Here is a 19,240-nt window from a genome sequence, read left to right as displayed (position 1 = left end):
GTGTGTGAGGTTGAGAAGTTCAGACTAGGTATAGTCAGGCTCGCCTCCACGCACGGCTTGGGCTCTGGTACCAGTCCTCTTGAGAGGGGTTGGACTCTTTTCCACTCTGGAGTTGCCCATGGTGAGAGGTGCCGAGCAGTATGGGTATACTTATTGCCCCCCGGCTCGGCGCCTGTACGTTGGGGTTCACCCCAGTGGACGAGAGGGTAGCCTCGCTCCGCCTTCGGGTGGGGGACGGGTCCTGACTGTTATTTGTGCCTATGCACCAAACAGCAGTTCAGAGTACCCACCCTTTTCGGAATCCTTAGAGGGGGTGCTGGAGAGCGCTCCTGCTGGGAACTCCATCGTTCTGCTGGGGGACTTCAATGCTCACGTGGGCAATGACAGTGAGACCTGGAAGGGGAGGAACGGCGCCCCCACCAGAACCCGAGTGGTGTTCTGTTATGGGACTTCTGTGCTCACCAGGGATTATCCATAACGAACACGATGTTCAAGCATAAGGGTGTCCACACGTGCACTTGGCACCAGGACACCCTAGGTCGCCGTTCGATGATCGACTTTGTGGTCGTGTCATCGGACTTGCGGCCGCATGTCTTGGACACTCGGTTGAAGAGAGCTGCGGACCTGTCAACTGATCACCACCTGGTGGTGAGTTGGCTCCGATGGTGGGGGAAGACGCCGGTCCGACCTGGCAGGCCCAAACGTATTGTGAGGGTCTGCTGGGAACGTCTGTCAGAATCCCTTGTCAGAAGGAGTTTCAACTCCCACCTCCGGCAGAACTTCACCCACATACTTGGGGAGGCAGGGGACATTGAGTCCGAGTGGACCATGTTCCGCGCCTCTGTTGCCAGGGCGGCCGACCGGAGCTGTGGCCGTAAGGTAGTCGGTGACTGTCGTGGCGGCAATCCCCGAACCCGTTGGTGGACACCAGCGGTGAGGGATGCCGTCAAGCTGAAGAAGGAGTCCTATCAGGCCTTTTTGGACTGTGGGACTCCTGAGGCAGCTGATGGGTACCAGCGTGGGAGGAGTTCGGTGAGGACATGGAGAACGACTTCCGGACGGCTTCGAGGAAATTCTGGTCCACCATCCGGCGTCTCAGGAGGGGGAAGCAGTGCAGCATCAACACTGTGTGTAATGGGGATGGGGCGCTGCTGACCTCGACTCGGGACGTTGTGAATCATTGGGGAGAATACTTCGAAGACCTCCTCAATTCCACCGACACGCCTTACCATGAGGAAGCACAGTCTGGGCTCTCCTATCTCTGGGGTTGAGATCACAGAGGTGGTTAAAAAGCTCCTCGTAGGCAAGGGTGGACGAGATTCGCCCGCAGTTCCTCAAGTCTCTGGATGTTGTAGGATGTCCTGGTTGACACACCTCTGTAACATCGCGTGGACATCGGGGACAGTGCCTATGGATTGGCAGACTGGGGCGGTGTCCCCCTTTTTAAGAAGCGGGACCGGCAGGTGTATTCCAACTTCAGCGGGATCACACTCCTCAGCCTCCCTGGTAAGGTCTATTCAGGGGTGCTGGAGAGGAGGGTCCGTCGGGAAGTCAAATCTCAGATTCAGGAGGAGCAGTGTGGTTTTCGTCCTGGCCGTGGAACAGTGGATCAGCTCTTCACCCTCAGTAGGGTCCTCGAGGGTGCATGGGAGTTCGCCCAACCAGTCTATGTGTTTTATGGACTTGGAGAAGGCGTTCAACCGTGTCCCTCGTGGAGTCCTGTGGGGGGTGCTTCGGGAGTATGGGGTACCGAACCACCTGATACGGGGTGTTCGGTCCCTTTACGACCGGTGTCAGAGTTTGCTACGCATTGCCGGCAGTCAGTTGGACTCGTTTCCAGTGAGGATTGGACTCCGCCAAGGCTGCTCTTTGTCACCGATTCTGTTCATAACTTTTATTGACAGAATTTCTAGGTGCAGCCGAGGCATAGAAGGGGTCCGGTTTGGTGGCCTCAGTATTGCATCTCTGCTTTTTGCAGATGATGTGGTTCTGTTGGCTTCATCAGGGCATGATCGTCAACTCTCATTTGAGTGGTTCGCAGCCAAGTGTGAAGCGGGTGGGATGAGAATCAGCACCTCTAAATCTGAGACCATGGTCCTTAGTCGGAAAAGGGTGGCGTGCCGTCTGCAGGTCGGGGGTGAGATCCTTCCCCACGTGGAGGAGTTCAAATATCTTGGGGTCTTGTTCCAGAGTGAAGGAAGAATGGAAGGGGAGATCGACAGGCGGATCGGTGGAGCATCTGCAGTGATGGGGACTTCGTATCGGTATGTTGTGGTGAAGAAGGAGCTAAGCCGAAAGGCGAAGCTCTCAATTTCCCGGTCGATCTACATTCCTACCCTCACCTATGGTCACGAGCTGTGGGACCGAAAGAACAAGATCCCAGATACAAGTGGCCGAAATGAGTTTCCTCTGCAGGGTGTCCGGGCTCTCCCTTAGAGATAAGGTGAGAAGCTCGGTCATCCGGGAGGGGCTCAGAGGAGAGCCGTTGCTCAATGACAGGAGCCAGATGAGGTGGCTCGGACATCTCTTTAGGATGCCTCCTGGACACCTCCCTGGTGAGGTGACCCACCTGGAGGAGAACCCGGGGACGACCCAGGACACGCTGGAGAGACTATGTCTCTCGGCTTGCCTGGGAACGCCTTGGGATCCCCTCGCGAGAGCTAGAGAAAGTGGCTGGTGAGAGGGAAGTCTGGGCTTCCCTGCTGAGGCTGCTGCCCCCGCGACCCAACGTCAGATAAGCGGAAGACAATGGATGGATGAATGGATTGATGTCTATAAAAGGGGAAAGTTCAGCTTATCTTCCAAGGAGAGGTTGTTCTGTAAAGATGACTGTAGGAGTAGAGCGCAGAATGCTCAATAAAGTAAAACAAAACAAAAAACTCTCGGGTGTCAGCTGTAGATTTACAGGAAAATTACAGAAATTGAGATGCTGTGGCATGACCTCAAGAGAACTATTCACACCAGATATCCCAGGAATCTTGCCGAACTGTTTTGTAAAGAGGAATGTTCCGAAATTCATCCGATTCGTTGCGCATGTTTATTCGACAACAACAGGAAATGTTTCGTTGAGGTTATTGCTGCCAAAGGAGCAGTTCTTAAATCCAGGTGTTCATTTACTTTTTCCTCCTTGTCCTGTGAATAGTTACGTTATTTTCTATAAAAATATGAAAACATAAAATTGTTTGTCTGGTATTAGTCGAAGCAGACTGATTATCCTTGTGATTTAGATGAAGATCAGACCACATTTTATGACCAATTTATGCAGAAATTCAAGAAATTCCAAAGTGGTCACATACTTTTTTCCTCCCACTGTATATTCCCTGCAAATAATAATAATAATAAAAAAAAAACAATACTAGACATGCACCAAGTCAATACAATTAGGTCCAGAAGTACTTAGACAATGACAATTTGCCTTTATACAACACCGCAATGGATTTGAAATCAAACAATCGTGTCATTGAAGTGGAGAGTTTAATGAAGAGGAATGCATCCATTTTTAGGCGCTCGAAAGTATTAAAATAGTTTATTTGTAAATACAACCATGTATTTTATTATTTGGATAAAAATCATCCTTGATCCTAAAGTCTGGAGCCACTGGCCTTGACATCAACAACCCCTGGAGATTTATTGTAGTTATACTGTGTTCATCATGAGGCAGAGGTTTTATTCCTTAGTAAGTATATTGTCACGATAGGACGATGGCCAGCAGCTCACAATTTCCCACGACGTAATTCCATTCGGATGGGGAAAGGCGACGGGAAAAGAAGGCACAGAGATGTAATTTTTGGGATTCGTGGTCCTGCTGGGAAAGGACGGCTCCAGCTCCAGTGTCAGAAGTGTCAACCTCCACAACAAACTGGAGGGAGGCGTCGGGGTGTCTCAGGATTGGGGCGCTGGTGAAAAGCTCCTTCCGCTGTTCGAAGGCTTGAGATGGGGGAGGATGGCAAGGTCCTTACTGAATACCAGGGAGAGGTCGTGATATTCTTCGGGGAACCGGGAGAGATCGATTGGAGTTATTGGTGGCTGGACGGCCGAGAGAAGACAGTGGGAGTGGCAGAAGGGACTCCAACCGTCTGCCTCACACTTCTGGGGACCAGGGTTCAAATCCCAGCCCCGCCTGTGTGGAGTTTGCATGTTCTCCCCGTGCCTGCGTGGGTTTTCTCCGGGCACTCCGGTTTCCTCCCGCATCCCAAAAACATGCATGGTAGGTTCATTGAAGACTCTAAATTGCCCGTAGGTGTGAATGTGAGTGCGAATGGTTGTTTGTTTCTATGTGCCCTGTGATTGGCTGGCAACCAGTTCGCGGTGTACCCCGCCTCCTGCCCAAAGATGGCTGGGATAGGCTCCAGCACTCCCGCGACCTTTGTGAGGATAAGCGGCTCAGAAAATGGATGGATGGATGGATGAAACAAATTTAAAACAAATAGGGAAAAAAATAATAAAATAAAAATACAATTAAAACAGCATACAGTGCAAGAAATATCATTTAAAAGTGGAAATGCTCTAAAAAACATGGGAAAAAAGAAGAGTTTTTAACCTGGACTTAAAAACATGCACACTTTGAGCTGACGTCACTTCTGTTGGCAACTTATTCCTTTTGTGTGCAGCATAATAGCTCAATGCTGCTTCACCATGTTTGTTTGTCCGGAAACACTATCGTGTCTATTTTATTTATTGAAAGACAAGTTGATACAGGGCGGCACGGTGGCCGACTGGTTAGAGCGTCAGCCTCACACTTCTGAGGACCCGGGTTCAATCCCCGGCCCCGCCTGTGTGGAGTTTGCATGTTCTCCCCGTGCCTGCGTGGGTTTTCTCCGGGCACTCCGGTTTCCTCCCACATCCCAAAAACATGCATTAATTGGAGAAATTGCCCATAGGCATGACTGTGAGTGCAAATGGTTGTTGGTTTCTATGTGCCCTGCGATTGGCTGGCAACCAGTTCAGGGTGTACCCCGCCTCCTGCCTGATGACAGCTGGTATGGCAAGTTTTCAGACCCCCTTAAATTTGTCATTGTTATATTGCAGCAATTTGCTAAAATCATTTTAAGTTATTTTTTTTTCCTCATTAGCAAAGCAAAGCAAATTTATTTATAAAGCGCATTTCATACACAAGGTAACTCAATGTGCATTTAAAAACAAAGAAATACACCACTGATAAACATTTAAAACAAAGAGAAAAAATAAAATACAATTAAAACAGTGTACAGTGCAAGAAATATAATTTAAAAGTGGAAATGCTCTAAAAAGCATGGCGAAAAAGAAGATTTTTTAACCTGGACTTAAAAACATGCACACCTGGGGCTGATGTCGCTTCTGTTGGCAACTTATTCCATTTGTGTGCAACATAATGGCTAAAATGCTGCTTCACCATGTTTGCTTTGGACTCTGTGGTCCACTATTTGACCTGAGTCTGTCGATCTCAGAGCCCTACTGGGTTTATATTCTATTAGCATTTCATTCATGTATTCAGGACCTAAACCGTTTAGGGATTTATACATCAGTAGCAGAACATTAAAATCTATTCTAAAGATGACTGGAAGCCAGTGTAAATACTAATAATTGGAGTAATATGCTCTGACCTCTTTGTTCTGGTCAGAACCCGAGCTGCAGCATTCTGAATGAGCTGTAGCTGTTTAATGCTCTTTTTAGGGAGCCCAGTAGACCATTACAATAGACAACTCTACTTGAGATAAAAGCATGGATGAGCTTCTCCTGGTCTGCTTGACACATGCAAGCCTTCTGTCAGGATTCAGGTTGCAAATTGGACCCAGATGCAGAGAGGACAGGGAAGTGAGTTTGTGAATAACGTTTTTTTGCAAGTTGGAAGCGAACAAAGGAACGCCGAGAACAAAATCCGGGATGGGCAGGGTTCCAACGAGGCAGGGTAGGAGTCCGTGTTGCCGGTGGAACGCAAGAGGTGAGCACTGGTTGACAGGGACCAAGGGCAGATGGCAGACTGGGGACAAAGAACAAGAATTAGGTAGAGGTAACTCACAAGGTCTTCAGGAAGCCAAAAGATAAGCAAGGTGGCTAGGCTACGAACTCGACGTAGAGCGTTGATAGTCTGGCAGTGAGTCTGAGTCCCACAGCGTCTTAAGACAACACCGCTTATCCTGGTTAGGGTCGCGGGACACTGGAGCCTATCCCAGCTGACTTCGGGCGAAAGGCGGACTACACCCTGAACTGGTTGCCAGTCAGTTACAGGACACATATAGACACGGACAACCATTCGCACTCACGTTCACATTCACACCGTCATTGAGTGGAAACTGAACCCACGCTGCCTGCACCAAAGTCAGGCAAGTGTACCACTACGTCTTAAGAGCAGTCAGGTGTAATTAGAATGACAAGGTGCAGCTGCTAGACTCCAACATGTCAACCCTGCAAAGCACTCAGGACACACACACACATGCGCGTGCATGTACACAGTCTCACACACACGCGCACAAACACACACACACACGCACACACACACACAGGGGCTGGACTCAGGGTGCTGAAACAGCAGCCCTGACACCTTCACTCTGGATGAAAAAAAAGTTGTTGTTTTTTTTTTGTCAATGTCTTTATGTCTCAAAAGTGTTCTGTCAATTGACTGTCTGTTGTCGTACGAGAGTGGCTCCAACTACCGGAGACAATTCCTTGTGTGTTTTTTGGACATACTTGGCAAATGAAGATGATTCTGATTCTGATATGTTCTTCAGATGGTAGAAGGCAGTTTTAGTAATTGATTTGATATCTGTTGAAAGTCAGAACATCAAGGTTTCGGACTTGGTCTTTGGTTTTTAAAAAAAGTGACTCCAGGTATTTACTAACAGCAATACTCTTTTCTTTATTGCCAAAAACAATTATCTCCCTTTTGTTGTGGTTTAATTGAAGAAAATCTTGGCTCATTCAGACATTTATCTGCTTTAGACAGTGACACAACACCTCAATTGAACTGTAGTCATCTGGAGACACTGCTTGATATAACTGTGTGTCATCTGCATTGCTATGATAGTCAAAATTAAAGTTCTGAAGAATTTGACCCAAGGGTTGCATATACAGGCTGAAGAGGAGGGGTCCAAGAACTGACCTTTGAGGGACCCCATAGGTCATTGCCATTCGATGAGATTGAGCACTTCCAATGGTTACAAAATAACTCCTTTCCTCCAGGTAGGACCTGAACCATTTAAGGACTGTCCATTTTGTCCTACCCACCTGTTCAGCAGTATATTATGATCTACCGTATCAAAAGCCGCACTGAGGTCCAACAAGACCAGAATTGACACCTTTCCCGAGTCAGTAGTCAACCTTATATCATTTAACACTTTGATAAGAGCAGATTCTGTACTGTGATGAGTTCGGAACCCTAATTGAAATTTGTCAAAAAGTCCATTTAAGTTCAAGAAATTGCTGAGTTGATTAAAAATAACTTTCTCAACAATCTTGCATTTGAAAGGGTGATTTGAGATGGGTCTATAGCTTGCTAACATGGAAACTTCCAACGCTCTATTTTTTAGCAGAGGCTTAATGGCAGCTACTTTAAGAGCTTTAGGAAACTCGCCTGACTGAAGTGAGCAATTGATTATTTGCTCCAAATCAGCTAGCACAGACTTCGCAATAGCTTTGAAAAAGTCAGATGGTATTGCGTCAAGACAGCTCATTGATGGTTTCAGCTGTTGAACCGTTTTCGCTACAGTTTTTTGGTCAACTGTATCAAATTCTGACATGGTCATAGAGTTTTCCTGGGTGGCTTCAGATGTAGTATCATTTTTATCATTTTTCTGATTTGTGCTAATATTTAACCTGATGCATTGTATTTTTTTCACTAAAATAACAAACAAATTCATTGCATTTATTTGCTTAACTTGTCCACCTCAGCAGAGTGCGAGTATTGTTTAAGTTCTTACTGATGACTTCAGAAAAGGGTTGCTGTCCAGCCCTGACTAACTCTTGGTTAAAATTACAAACACTTTGTCTGTAGAGGTCATAGTCAATTTGGAGTTTAGTTTTTCTCCACTTACGTTCTGATTTCCCACACTTTGATTTAGAGGTCTTTACTATCATTGTGCCTAGTACTAGCATAGTACTCAAAATGATTACACTTATACTTATGCCAACATCCCAAATACTTTTGTGCCCCTGGAAAAGTTTCACCATGGTCTGTAATCCCTTATCTTCCCAACTGAATACACTGTGAGAAGTTTTGCAATGTGCTATTTCTTCACTACATTGAGGACGCTTTAAATTTAAACTCACTAACTCACTGACTAACTGACTCACTGACTCACTGACTCACTGACTAAATGACTCACTCACTCACTCACTCACTCTAACTACTTTTAACTATTTTAATTACAAAGTTAGGATTGGAATATAATAGATTTTTCATCAATTTTCCATCAGCTGTGGTAGCTACTAAAAGTAATGGCATTTAAAATCTGTTTTGTAAGTACCTTCAAAGTGCATGGAAAATACATCAAATTTAAAAATACTGTATAATACTGCAAATATAGTATAAAAACAATAATGCTAATAATATACATACAAATTACTACTATTTTCTATGAAGTTATTTGAAGTAACCATGATGTCTATAGAACAATACCATGTGCCTGACAGTCAATTGCAATTGCCTCTTGTTCTCTATATTGTGTATCAGTGATTACAGATCCTTGGTTGGCTGTTGATTGCCTCTGTCATGTTGTCCAACCTGTCTGGCTCGGTTCACCTCGCCCGTCAGCTACCTGCAGCTCAAGTTCTGGAGGGTTTATTCTCAAGAGGAGAGCAACCTCATGGACTCCTACACTGTGACGCATGCCAAGGAACTAGCACAGAGAAACCTGGAAAGCTTCTTCAAACAGACAATGTCCCAACATGTAATCACTCCCTCCAACAAAGACTGGGAGAAAATCTCCACACTCTACAAGTTCAGCACGAAAGACTACTACTACAGCACACTGCACAAGTACGTGGAGACTGGGATGATGAGAATGGCCTCAGTCAAATCAGATGAGTCACCTTCAGACAATCCAGCTGTTCTTAATTTTGTGGCTGAAGTTGGAATGGGGCTGTAAGGAGTTATATAAGCTGGGCAGTCCATTTTAAACTTACGCTTGCCAAACTATTTAATATGTTTATAAGAGGCTTGTTTAGGTCAGTAAGGGAAAATGAATACAGATTATAAAAAAGTCATACAATTGTGAAAATAAAGTCTGAGGTTTACATGATGCTCAATCGAAATGCCTCAGTGATTTCACATAGGAAATGTAACCTAACACAGCCAACCACTTCCTGTACATGGCTGGCAGCATAAATCGTTTGTTCCTGTTCGAAATTGATTAGTTTATTGGCTGTGGGTAGCAGCATCAGTAAATGGTACAATCTTTGGTACAATTTTTTTATATTTTCCTGGGCGGCACAGTGGGCGACTGGTTAGCACATCCGCCTCACAGTTCAGAGGACCTGGTTTCAAATCCCGGCCTCGCCTGTGTGGAGTTTGCATGTTCTCCTCGTGCCTGGGTGGGTTTTCTCCGGCTACTCCGGTTTCCTCCCACATCCCAAAAACATGCATGGCATGTTGCTTGAGGACTCTAAAATAGCCCGTGAGTGCGAATGGTTGTTTGTTTAATATGTGCCCTGTGATTGGCTTGCGTCCATTTCGGGTCTACCCCGCCTCTCGCCCGACGATAGCTGGTATAGGCTCCAGCACGCCCGCGACCCTAGTGAGGATAAGCGGAACGGAAGATGAATGAATGAATGAATAATCTTTTACTGCAAATTCCAGTTCGAGGCAGGGGTGACAATCTCATTTGTGTTTGCGGGGCCATGTTGGTTTCTCAGAGTGCTGTTATGACTGTGAAACCATATAAATCCATCCATCCATCCATTTTCTACACAACCTATCCTCACTAGGGTTGTGGGTATGTTGGAGCCTTTCCCAGCAATAAACAAAGATTTTGCAATAGTTTATTAAATTAATTTTGGCTGATTTCCGTTGTTGTTATGTATAGTTTTGTAATGCTGTGATAGAAATAAAACGTAAAAAAAAAAAAGTGAGGATAAGCAGTACGGAAAATGGATGGATGTGTATCCAATCCAAATGTAAACACCTGGAAATAAAAGATGAACTAATGATCTCTTTCCTACTAGTTAGTTACTCTTCTCAATGATGACTGTGAAAACGGTCTATCAAGCAGGAAAGCCTTTTGCATGGTAGCTACTGTTAATGTAACAATAAACTATAGTTGTCTTGTGCAAATGATGGCCAGTAAAAAAATATAAAAAATAAAAGAATGATGGAGTGATCAATCTGCATCCCAGTGTGTACTTTACTGTTGGTCACCTATCACTGTTATGTCAAAACGGGCGGACGTGAATCAATTCCAGAGATCACCACCATTAACATTTATAGCATTCTATTAAGTGCACTAAACCAATCTTTTGGGTTTTCTTAGTTATTGAAATTCTGTAGCTTGAAGTTTGTTGTTAAAAGAACAAATATTTTATTGCTGTTAAAGTGTCAACCATCCATCAATGTATTTTCTATACCGCTTGTCCTTATTAGGGTCGTCGGTGAGCTGGAATCACAGTGAAGTGTTTAATTATAAATCTCATTATTGAGATGACTGGTGAATAAATTCATGACCACCAAGACACACAAATGTTACTGAAAGAAGACAAAAAAGCAATACAGTCCATTTAATTATTCTGACAACGGAAATGTGACACACTCAATTGCACTGAACTGTACTGCGTTGTGAACAGATAAATCCTGAGATGAAGTAATGGGTGGTGGTATTTTCAGTGGGAAGTTACTGAGATGCAAATCAAAATGATAGTTAATAGTAACAGTAAATTGTGCAATCTACTTTCAAATAAAAACAAAAAAATAAATCAAAGTCTAAACAAGTACTGTATTTGTGATCCTTTCTGAACCAACTGACTTAATTGGTGTAATTCTAATGAGTGTGCCAGAAGAAGTACTGTAGCGAGATGATAATGCATTTCTTATGTGTTTCTGGTATTTCACATTAGCAACCTTTTAAAAGCCACTTAGTCTGAGTAGTCAGTCTTGTGAGGCTGGAACAGACAGACCACTGAATGGATGCAATTCCGTCTTCATTCTGCTGAGCTGTTGATGGTGACTGGCTGTGTTTCTGTAACAATGGTATGTTCTGTATGAAAACATTCAATAGAAGAAGTGGTGTCATGCTGCATGATTTGTTGTTTGCAAGTTTCGCCTCCTTGCATGCCTTGTCCAAAAATGTGCTTTCATCATGATGCCGGTCATTTTCATAAAATTTGATCAATTATGGTAAAGACATGGCCCACTGAATTTGCTTTTGAAAATCATCAATTCGTTTTACAGATATATAAGTATTTGCATTATTGGCAGTTGTTATCTATCAAGAGATTATAATGACTTTTAAGACAAAAATATTATAAAGTAATATTTTTCAAAATTTTAATGCCAAAATGTCTTTACCATTAAGCGTTCGAAATGAAGTTTCATGATTTGCAACATATTTTCTGAATATGCTAATTATTTTTGGGAGATTTATAGGATTTTTCTCCTATTGCTTAATATGCCTTTTCCATGAAAAATAACGCAAATTCAACTTAGTGTCTTCACAGTTCCTTTTTTTTTTTTTTACAAACAGTCCTTCTTTGTCACAAGCTGTCTTTTGTGAAAGTGTTGGCACTATTGCATGTCTTTGTTATTACGATAGAATAAAGACAAGAGTGTAATGGGTTTAATGAATAGTTAGGATGATTTATGCACTTGTATCCATATAGTTTGAAGGACAACACACATGAATTGTCCAACTGACACGATTTTTATGAAGCTGTTGATGTCTTTACCGTTATCAAAATAAGCGTAGTTCAATGGGCCATGATCATTTGCTCTGTCAATAAGGATTGGCTTTACTAAATCATCGACAACTTTTTGCAAATGGAACTTTAAGTGTAGCCATATACTTTAAGCCATATAAAACCAAGATGGCATTAAAAATTTTATTTTTTTTATAGGTGCCTTTACCATTATTGATTAAAATATGTGAAAATGACCCATATGATGGTTTGTAATTTTTGCTGTAATTTTGTGGGTATATACACAACTATACTGTATGTGCATGATAACATGTGACGGAAACAACTGTGGTACTTTTAAAAGAAATAAAAGCAAAGAATTGGAAGACGAAATAAAAGGTTAGACTGGTCGGATTGAGTGGTTTCCATGTGTTGACCTTTAAATGAGATCAGGGCATTACTGTAAAAGAGAGGCTACGCTTCCAAGCCTGCATTACTGTCAAGAGACTCAGGGTGGTAATCAGCAAAACAGGATATGCAGGATTTTCATGGCACAGTTGCAGCTGAAGAATACAGACAAAAACAGACAAAGGGAAATGTATTAATTTTTAACATGTTACTCCAGCTTCTTTTTTACTGTTAGTTATTTTATGACTCCCCTTTTGAAAAAGAGTAGATTTGGGTGAATGAAAAAGCAATGAGTGGGTTGGAATAGCCAAGGGAATGAGGGAGGAGTTTGAAGGGAAGAGCACAAACCAAAGGGAGGGGCGCTGTTTTTGTCTTCAGCTGTAACAAGACAAGACCGAGCAAATGCCTGCAGATTTTTCCACTTTTTCATTCTGCTGTCTCTTGTTTTCTGGCTTATTACTTGTGGAGCGCATCTAAATCCCCTACTGGTACCATGGATAAATTCCAGACAGTCCTACGTTTCTTCATGAACCAGAAAGCCACAATTGGCTACAGTTTTATGGCTCTCCTGACGATAGGCGGGGAGCGAGTCTTCTCCATGGTCTCCTTTCAGTGTCCCTGCAACCATGACCAGAACTTTGCCTATGGGGTCACATTTCTGCTTGGACCCGCGGCTGTGCTTCTGGTCTTGGGTCTGTTCTTCAGTGCCAGGTTGTGGAGGCTTTACACTGGGTGCTGCCTCAATCCCATGAAGCTTTGTCCCCGTGGAAGATGCTTTGGATGCTTCAGAGTGTTAATGAGCATCTTTACAGGAGCTTGTGTGGCTCCTATAATGTGGCTCTCTGTGGCCCTGCTCAATGGCACTTTTTATGAGTGCGCTGTCAGTGGTCTCGACGAAAACCTGGTGGTGGATCTGTTCTGTAAAAACAAGACCATGAAGTGTCGGGAGGAGCTAGCCAGAGTTCCCTGTGGCAGGTCCAAGTTATCTGATGAGGAGCGCATGGATCTGCTGCTGATGTTCAGGGCCCAATCTCAGGTAAGGGAATTTTGTGACTTCTTCTATTTACACATCATTTGTAATGTGTAGTATGTGTGCATTATATTTTCCATGGTGCTGGAGCCGTTCTACAGAAACAAGCCCCGAGTTGTAACTTAGAAATGTTGGCTCTTGTTACACCTGCCACTATGCTGTTCTCTACAGCTTTGTTATGAACAGTAACAGTAATCTGGCTCTTGATTGGGATGAGAGGCAGGGTACACCTTGAACTGATCACAGGCTATTCACAGTCATTCACGCTCTAATTTACACTTGCAGGCCGTATTCAATGAACCCCTAACATACATGTACTACATGCTTTTGGGCTGTGGTAGGGACAGTGAATCCACACAAACACAGGGGTAACAAACAAACTCACTTGAAATCGATTCAAACCCAGAATATTCTTGCTGCGAGGCAGCAGGGCTATTTGTCAGTTAATTGTGGTAGCCTACCTGGTCAACCATGAAATTGTTGATATTTGTTGTACAGTACAGTGGACCCCCATGTATTCGCGGTTTGGCAATTGCTGATTCACCTGTTTGCAAATTCTTTGGGGGGAGAGGGGGAAACCTTTTTCCCGTTATTTGAGGAACCCCATGCTTATTTTCGCGCTGACCCACTTTTTCATGTTTTTTTTTTTTTTGACGCGATCCCCTGCTTATCCGCATTTTTTTTAAATGATTTTTTTTCATGTCAATTATAATGAGTATGAATTATTCGCGGATATTTACTACTTGTAGTTGGCCCCAGCCCCTAGGTGATGCAAATATTAGGGTGTCCATTATAATTGATATTTAACTAAAGGGAAATTGGTATGCACTCCATCTATCCATCCATTTTCTGTACCGCTTATTCTCACTAGGGTCACGGGCGTGCTGGAGCCTATCCCAGGTATCTACGAGCGAGAGGCGGGGTACGCCCTGAACTTGTCGCCAGCCAATCGCAGGGCACAGATAAACAAACAACCATTCGCACTCACATTCACACCTACGGGCCATTTAGAGACTTCAATCAACCTAGCATGCATGTTTTTGGGACCTGGGAGGACACTGGAGTACCCGGAGAAAACCGACGCAGGCACCGGGAGAACATGCAAACTCCACACAGGCGGGGCCGGGATTTGAACCCCGGTCCTCAGAACTGTGAGGCAGATGTGTTAACCAGTCATTCACTGTTTCACCTGGTATGCACACAAATACAGCTGTGCCTCAGTTTGTAGAGCAGGTTCTCTTCAGACTGAGTTGACGGTTCAAATCCCAGCTCCAACTTTCCAATGCGGAAGTGTCTTTGGGCAAGACATTGAACCCAAAATTACCTCCAGGTTGGCATGGTAAATCAGAAATTGTTCTCAATTACCTTGCCTGCATGGGTAAACAAAGGAAACTGTTATCATTTTAGCGCTTTTCCACCATCATTATACTCAAAACACTGAAATGTTTGCTTTATTCATGCAATTCCACAATGTTGGTGTATACAGTCATGGAAACATGAATATATCAGGAGAAAGTAGGTATTAAGTATCTTATGCCAGGATGATGGCACCAGATGGGTAATCAGATGAATAATTTTCTGATTGCATGTCCAGTCGAAGAACAAGAAGACAAATGTTTGAATAGGATTGTGCAGGCGGCGTACACCATGAACTGGCCGCCAGCCATTGCAGCAAATTTGCAAATGTTAAAAGTTAAATATGCAATCCCCTTAATTTGTTATTCCCTAACTTTGAGTCCGCAATATGGCAGAAAGAAAACTGTCCAAGATTTAACTTCATTTATTTTTGGGAGACACCCCATACTTGGTCATGTGCCTTTCAACCTCTCAAACTCAAGTATATATTGCTGACTTGGGGTTAAATAAATTAAAAGTCTCCAGGCTCGGATTGGGTCATATATAATTATTATTATTCCTTAATGAAAACCAATCCACTGATGTATGTCACTGCGTGAGTTTTGGGCCACATCTTCTTTTATCCATGCATCCATCTATTCTCTGAACGGCTTTTCCCCACTAGGGTCGGAGGTGTGCTGGTGCATATCCCAGCAGACTTTAGGCAATCTAGAGTGCAATTAACCTACCAAGCGTGTTTTTGGAATGAGAGAGAAACTCCATGCAGGCACAGGGAGAATATGCAACCTCCACACAGGAAGGTCAGATGTTAACAAGGGACCTCAGAATTGTGATGCAGACGTGCTTACCAGTCGGCCGTGCTCCGTTGTTAAATCAGTTACCTTTTTCACAGCAGTCACTGTGAAATAGTAAAACCAAAAAAGGCTGCTGGTGGGATTACGCAGAATGATTACAAAAAATGCAATTACAGCACATTAAAGAACCCATTCAGTTTTGGTGAAGCTGTGGATAAAGGTGAATATACAGGTGTGAATGTGAATGCGAATGGTTGGATAGCCTCCAGCGCCCTGTGACCGTGAACAGAATAAGTGGTGTTGAGAATGGATGGATGAATACAATGATGAACAATCATAGGAAAAACTCATTTCCAGTCTTTGATGTCAATATTCTTCTAATCATCAAGATTGAGTAATTTATCAAAATGTCACAGGTATGTGGTATTATAGTTAGAGTGTTGAACATCATTTTGTATTGTTTGTGTCTGCAGATTCTGGGTTGGTGCATTATCATCATCGCAGCTACATTTGGGCTTCTTGGAACCTGCTACACTAACTGTCGTTCCAAAGTTAGCTTCCTGCAGCTCACATTCTGGAAACGTTATGTGGAGCAAGAAAAGGAGCACTTCGATGCCTACACTCTGAAGTATGCCTCCAAACTGGCTGAAAGAAACCTACAAAGTTTCTTTGAGAACAAGGATCCCGTTCCAATCCCTTTCCCCAACCACAAGGCCTGGGAGCAGATCTCAGCACTCTACACTTTCTCAAGGAGCGAACAATATTACAGTACCTTGCAACGTTACGTGGAGAAAGCAGACAGGGACTTTGCTCCAGAGAAGAGACCTGTCATGGACTTGGAGCATGGAATTGAAATGAAATAGACATTTTTGTGTGTGTGACTAAAACAGCAGACTGGGGAGACTATTACAGAACCATTGAAGGGCTCAACCACTCTATTTCACTGCCTTGTTACTGTTAAGGCTTTCTATTAATTCTACAAAGGCCATACATTGGATCTGCACATACGTATGTAAATAACATTAAAAAAACTTAATAAGTTGCAAATAATATTCACTTATTATATGACTGACAATACTGTGGTTTTGGTATATCTACTGACAAGTCTAAGTACTTTCCGAGTTTGAATGCAACACTTTGATAATGGTGGATACATTTGAGTGTTGAAAAAAATTGCATGATCTCTGTATAAAAACATGCACTTAAACTTGTATATGTAAAACGAACACACCATCTTTAACATGGTAGTGTGACAGTTAAACATGCATTGGTACATCTGTGTGAATAGATGCAGGAAAATGTTTCTTTTGTGTAAACAACGTACAGTAACTTTTTTTTGTTTTGTTCTTGGGAGTCCCAAAGTCAATTTTTACAACTCAATAATGCATTTGTTAAATACATTTGCTAACTGACATGGTTAAAAGCTAAAGAAGCTGAGCCAATGAATTGTTACAGCTGTTAAAACGCACATTTGCATCGTTTAAATAAACTTTGAGTGTGTGTCCATTTCTACAGTGAGAGAACAGTAGGACCTCACTGACCCTGTCTGTTTTTCCACCAATAAAAAAGGTGTACAAGTCTGTAAGCTTTTCCTGGATTAAATGAAATATGCTTTTATTTTTATTTTTTTAACAATTTCAAACTCTCCCCAAGTGTCTGTCTTAACATGCCTTTGACATGCTTTCATCAAAATGACCAAAAGATCAAGATTTAAAGAATACTTTAAATCCTGTGTTTTTCGTCTTGCTGAAATGGACCCTTATTGAGGCGGCGGTTCCATCTCATCCAAGCGAGCGACCAGGCAAGCAGCTTCAACTTGCCGAAGCGTTAACGTGAGCGCCGGTAAAGACAAAAGTATTTACATGACGGCAGCAAATCATAAACTTGTCACTTAGCGTGCAGGGTCACGGGTGTGCTGGCGCCTTTCCCATCTGACTCTGAAATTAGGCATGTTTCCTAAATTCATATTTCATATGAGGAAGAAGGGAGGGAGACAAAACCATTTCTTTGGCCAAAAGAGGTTAAGAATACCGAAGCAAGCTTTTCAGTTACAACTGTCACTTTATGGCGCCGTTTCAATTGTTTTATGCATACAAATGAAGTAGATACGCCAGCGCGCTAAGTGGTGGCCATTTTGGGGAGGTCGACGTAAAGACAATGCATGTACATTGTAGTAACATGACGTTTAATTTGTTGATATCAATATATTACATTTGGCCCCCATAGGTATTTATTTTATGATGTGATTTTTTGCAATTTAAAAAAAAAATCTCCAAAGATCATTAAGTTTTCATTGGTCCGACCAGAGGGTTACAATTAAGAGAAATGGGTATGCAACCTGTTGACAAATGTTCAACAGTAGTACAGGTATGGGCTTTGGTGCCAGTGTTGATGCTGGAACCTAAAATAATAGACTGGAAAATGCTGTCAAGGGTAGTAAGAAATATATTTTAAGTTAAATTTATGAGTATGGGGAGAATAAACAGGGATCATGTGCAAATTTACACAAGCGGGTCAAAGGAGCGGCTTTTGCAAAATCTAGTCACAGCAGTGAAATGGACAGAAGGACTATTAATAATTAAAGTGTTTACATGATAATTTTTATGGTTTGGAATGGATAGGGTGGGGAATATGGAAGGCTCTGATCTGCAATGACAGCTTCAATGTTGTGTAGTCTCAGGACGGAAACATCCAATAGAGTTAGGTCAGAGCAGGGGTGTCAAATTCATTTTTTGTGGTGGGCCACATCGAAGGTATAGTTTACCTCAGAGGTAAATTATGACTGAACTAGGGATGGGAGAGTACCGATACCAGGTGTCGGCATCGGGCCGATAACAACCTCATTTCAAGGTAGAGGGTACTTGCGAAGGCTGCTGATACCAGCCACAGATACTAAAGACACACACACACACACACACACACACACACACACACACACAAAAAAAAGTATTTGCGAAAAAAGCCCACGAATGACATGCGGCGGAATTGCGGCTCCATTCAGCAGTAGTCCACGCCTCCGCACGACCAGTCAGGTGGGAAATAACGAAAGCGATTTTTGCCCCCTCGGTGGGGAAGGCAGCTGCCTGCAGCTCAAAGTGGAGTTCGGACTGAGTGATGAACGGCTTAATGACTCTCCAGAGAACCTCTCCGGTCGAGAGAGCTGTGGGCAGACAGCAGCGGAGGTGGCAGGTGGCTGCATGGTGACTGCTTCACATGGAAATGTTGGTACCGTGGTGGCATCGGGTGTGGTGCCAACTGGTTCCGTCTCTTGAATCATTTTCATAAGAAGTTCAAACTGCGAGGCCACCTCTCTCATCATATTGTCCTGATGCCTTGACAGTCCCTCTAGATGAATGTGGAGGGCTGCAAGCTGCTCATCCTGCTTCGAGAGGCGTTAACCCTGCGCTTGAAGGGCTTTGTGCACCGGGTCTGAGTCCATGTTATGGCCAGTTCGTTCTGTCATGAAAGGAACGGAGGATAGGACCTAAAAATGCACGACTCCAAAACAAATGGACAGTTTCAAAAAGAGAGGTTTAATATACGGGCAGAGGTCGGTACACAGGCAGGCAATCCAAAAAAGGCAACAGTATCCAAAAACGTGAGGCAAAAAGGCGAGATCGATAATCGGAACAGGGTCTAGTCTTACTGTGAGTCTTTGACGTGGAAACAAGGAATGCTGGAACGTGACGACAAGGTACAATGAACTGGCGGTGAGAAAGAATGAGACACGAGGTTAAATGCAAGGGGTAATTAGGGTGAACGAGGCACAGGTGGTGAAGATGCTCTCAGGAGCAGGTGTGTATGAAACAGGGGGAAGACAAAAACCGGAACACACACTCATGACAAAAGTACT

General features: G+C 43.4%; 1 protein-coding gene across 1 annotated transcript; it reads left to right on the top strand.

Annotated features, from left to right (window-relative positions):
• The first annotated feature begins 12,369 nt into the window (after positions 1 to 12,369).
• LOC133480075 (calcium homeostasis modulator protein 5-like) lies at positions 12,370 to 16,967 on the top strand. The gene is made up of 2 exons (XM_061777735.1): positions 12,370 to 13,243; positions 15,861 to 16,967. The coding sequence occupies exons 1-2, from the start codon at positions 12,701 to 12,703 to the stop codon at positions 16,248 to 16,250; spliced, it is 933 nt and encodes a 310-aa protein (XP_061633719.1). The 5' UTR covers positions 12,370 to 12,700; the 3' UTR covers positions 16,251 to 16,967.
• Positions 16,968 to 19,240: the final 2,273 nt, after the last annotated feature.

This window comes from Phyllopteryx taeniolatus, chromosome 6 (genome assembly GCF_024500385.1).
Source record: "Phyllopteryx taeniolatus isolate TA_2022b chromosome 6, UOR_Ptae_1.2, whole genome shotgun sequence".
Classification (NCBI taxonomy): Eukaryota; Metazoa; Chordata; class Actinopteri; order Syngnathiformes; family Syngnathidae; genus Phyllopteryx; species Phyllopteryx taeniolatus.
This window is presented reverse-complemented; position numbering and strand designations above follow the sequence as displayed.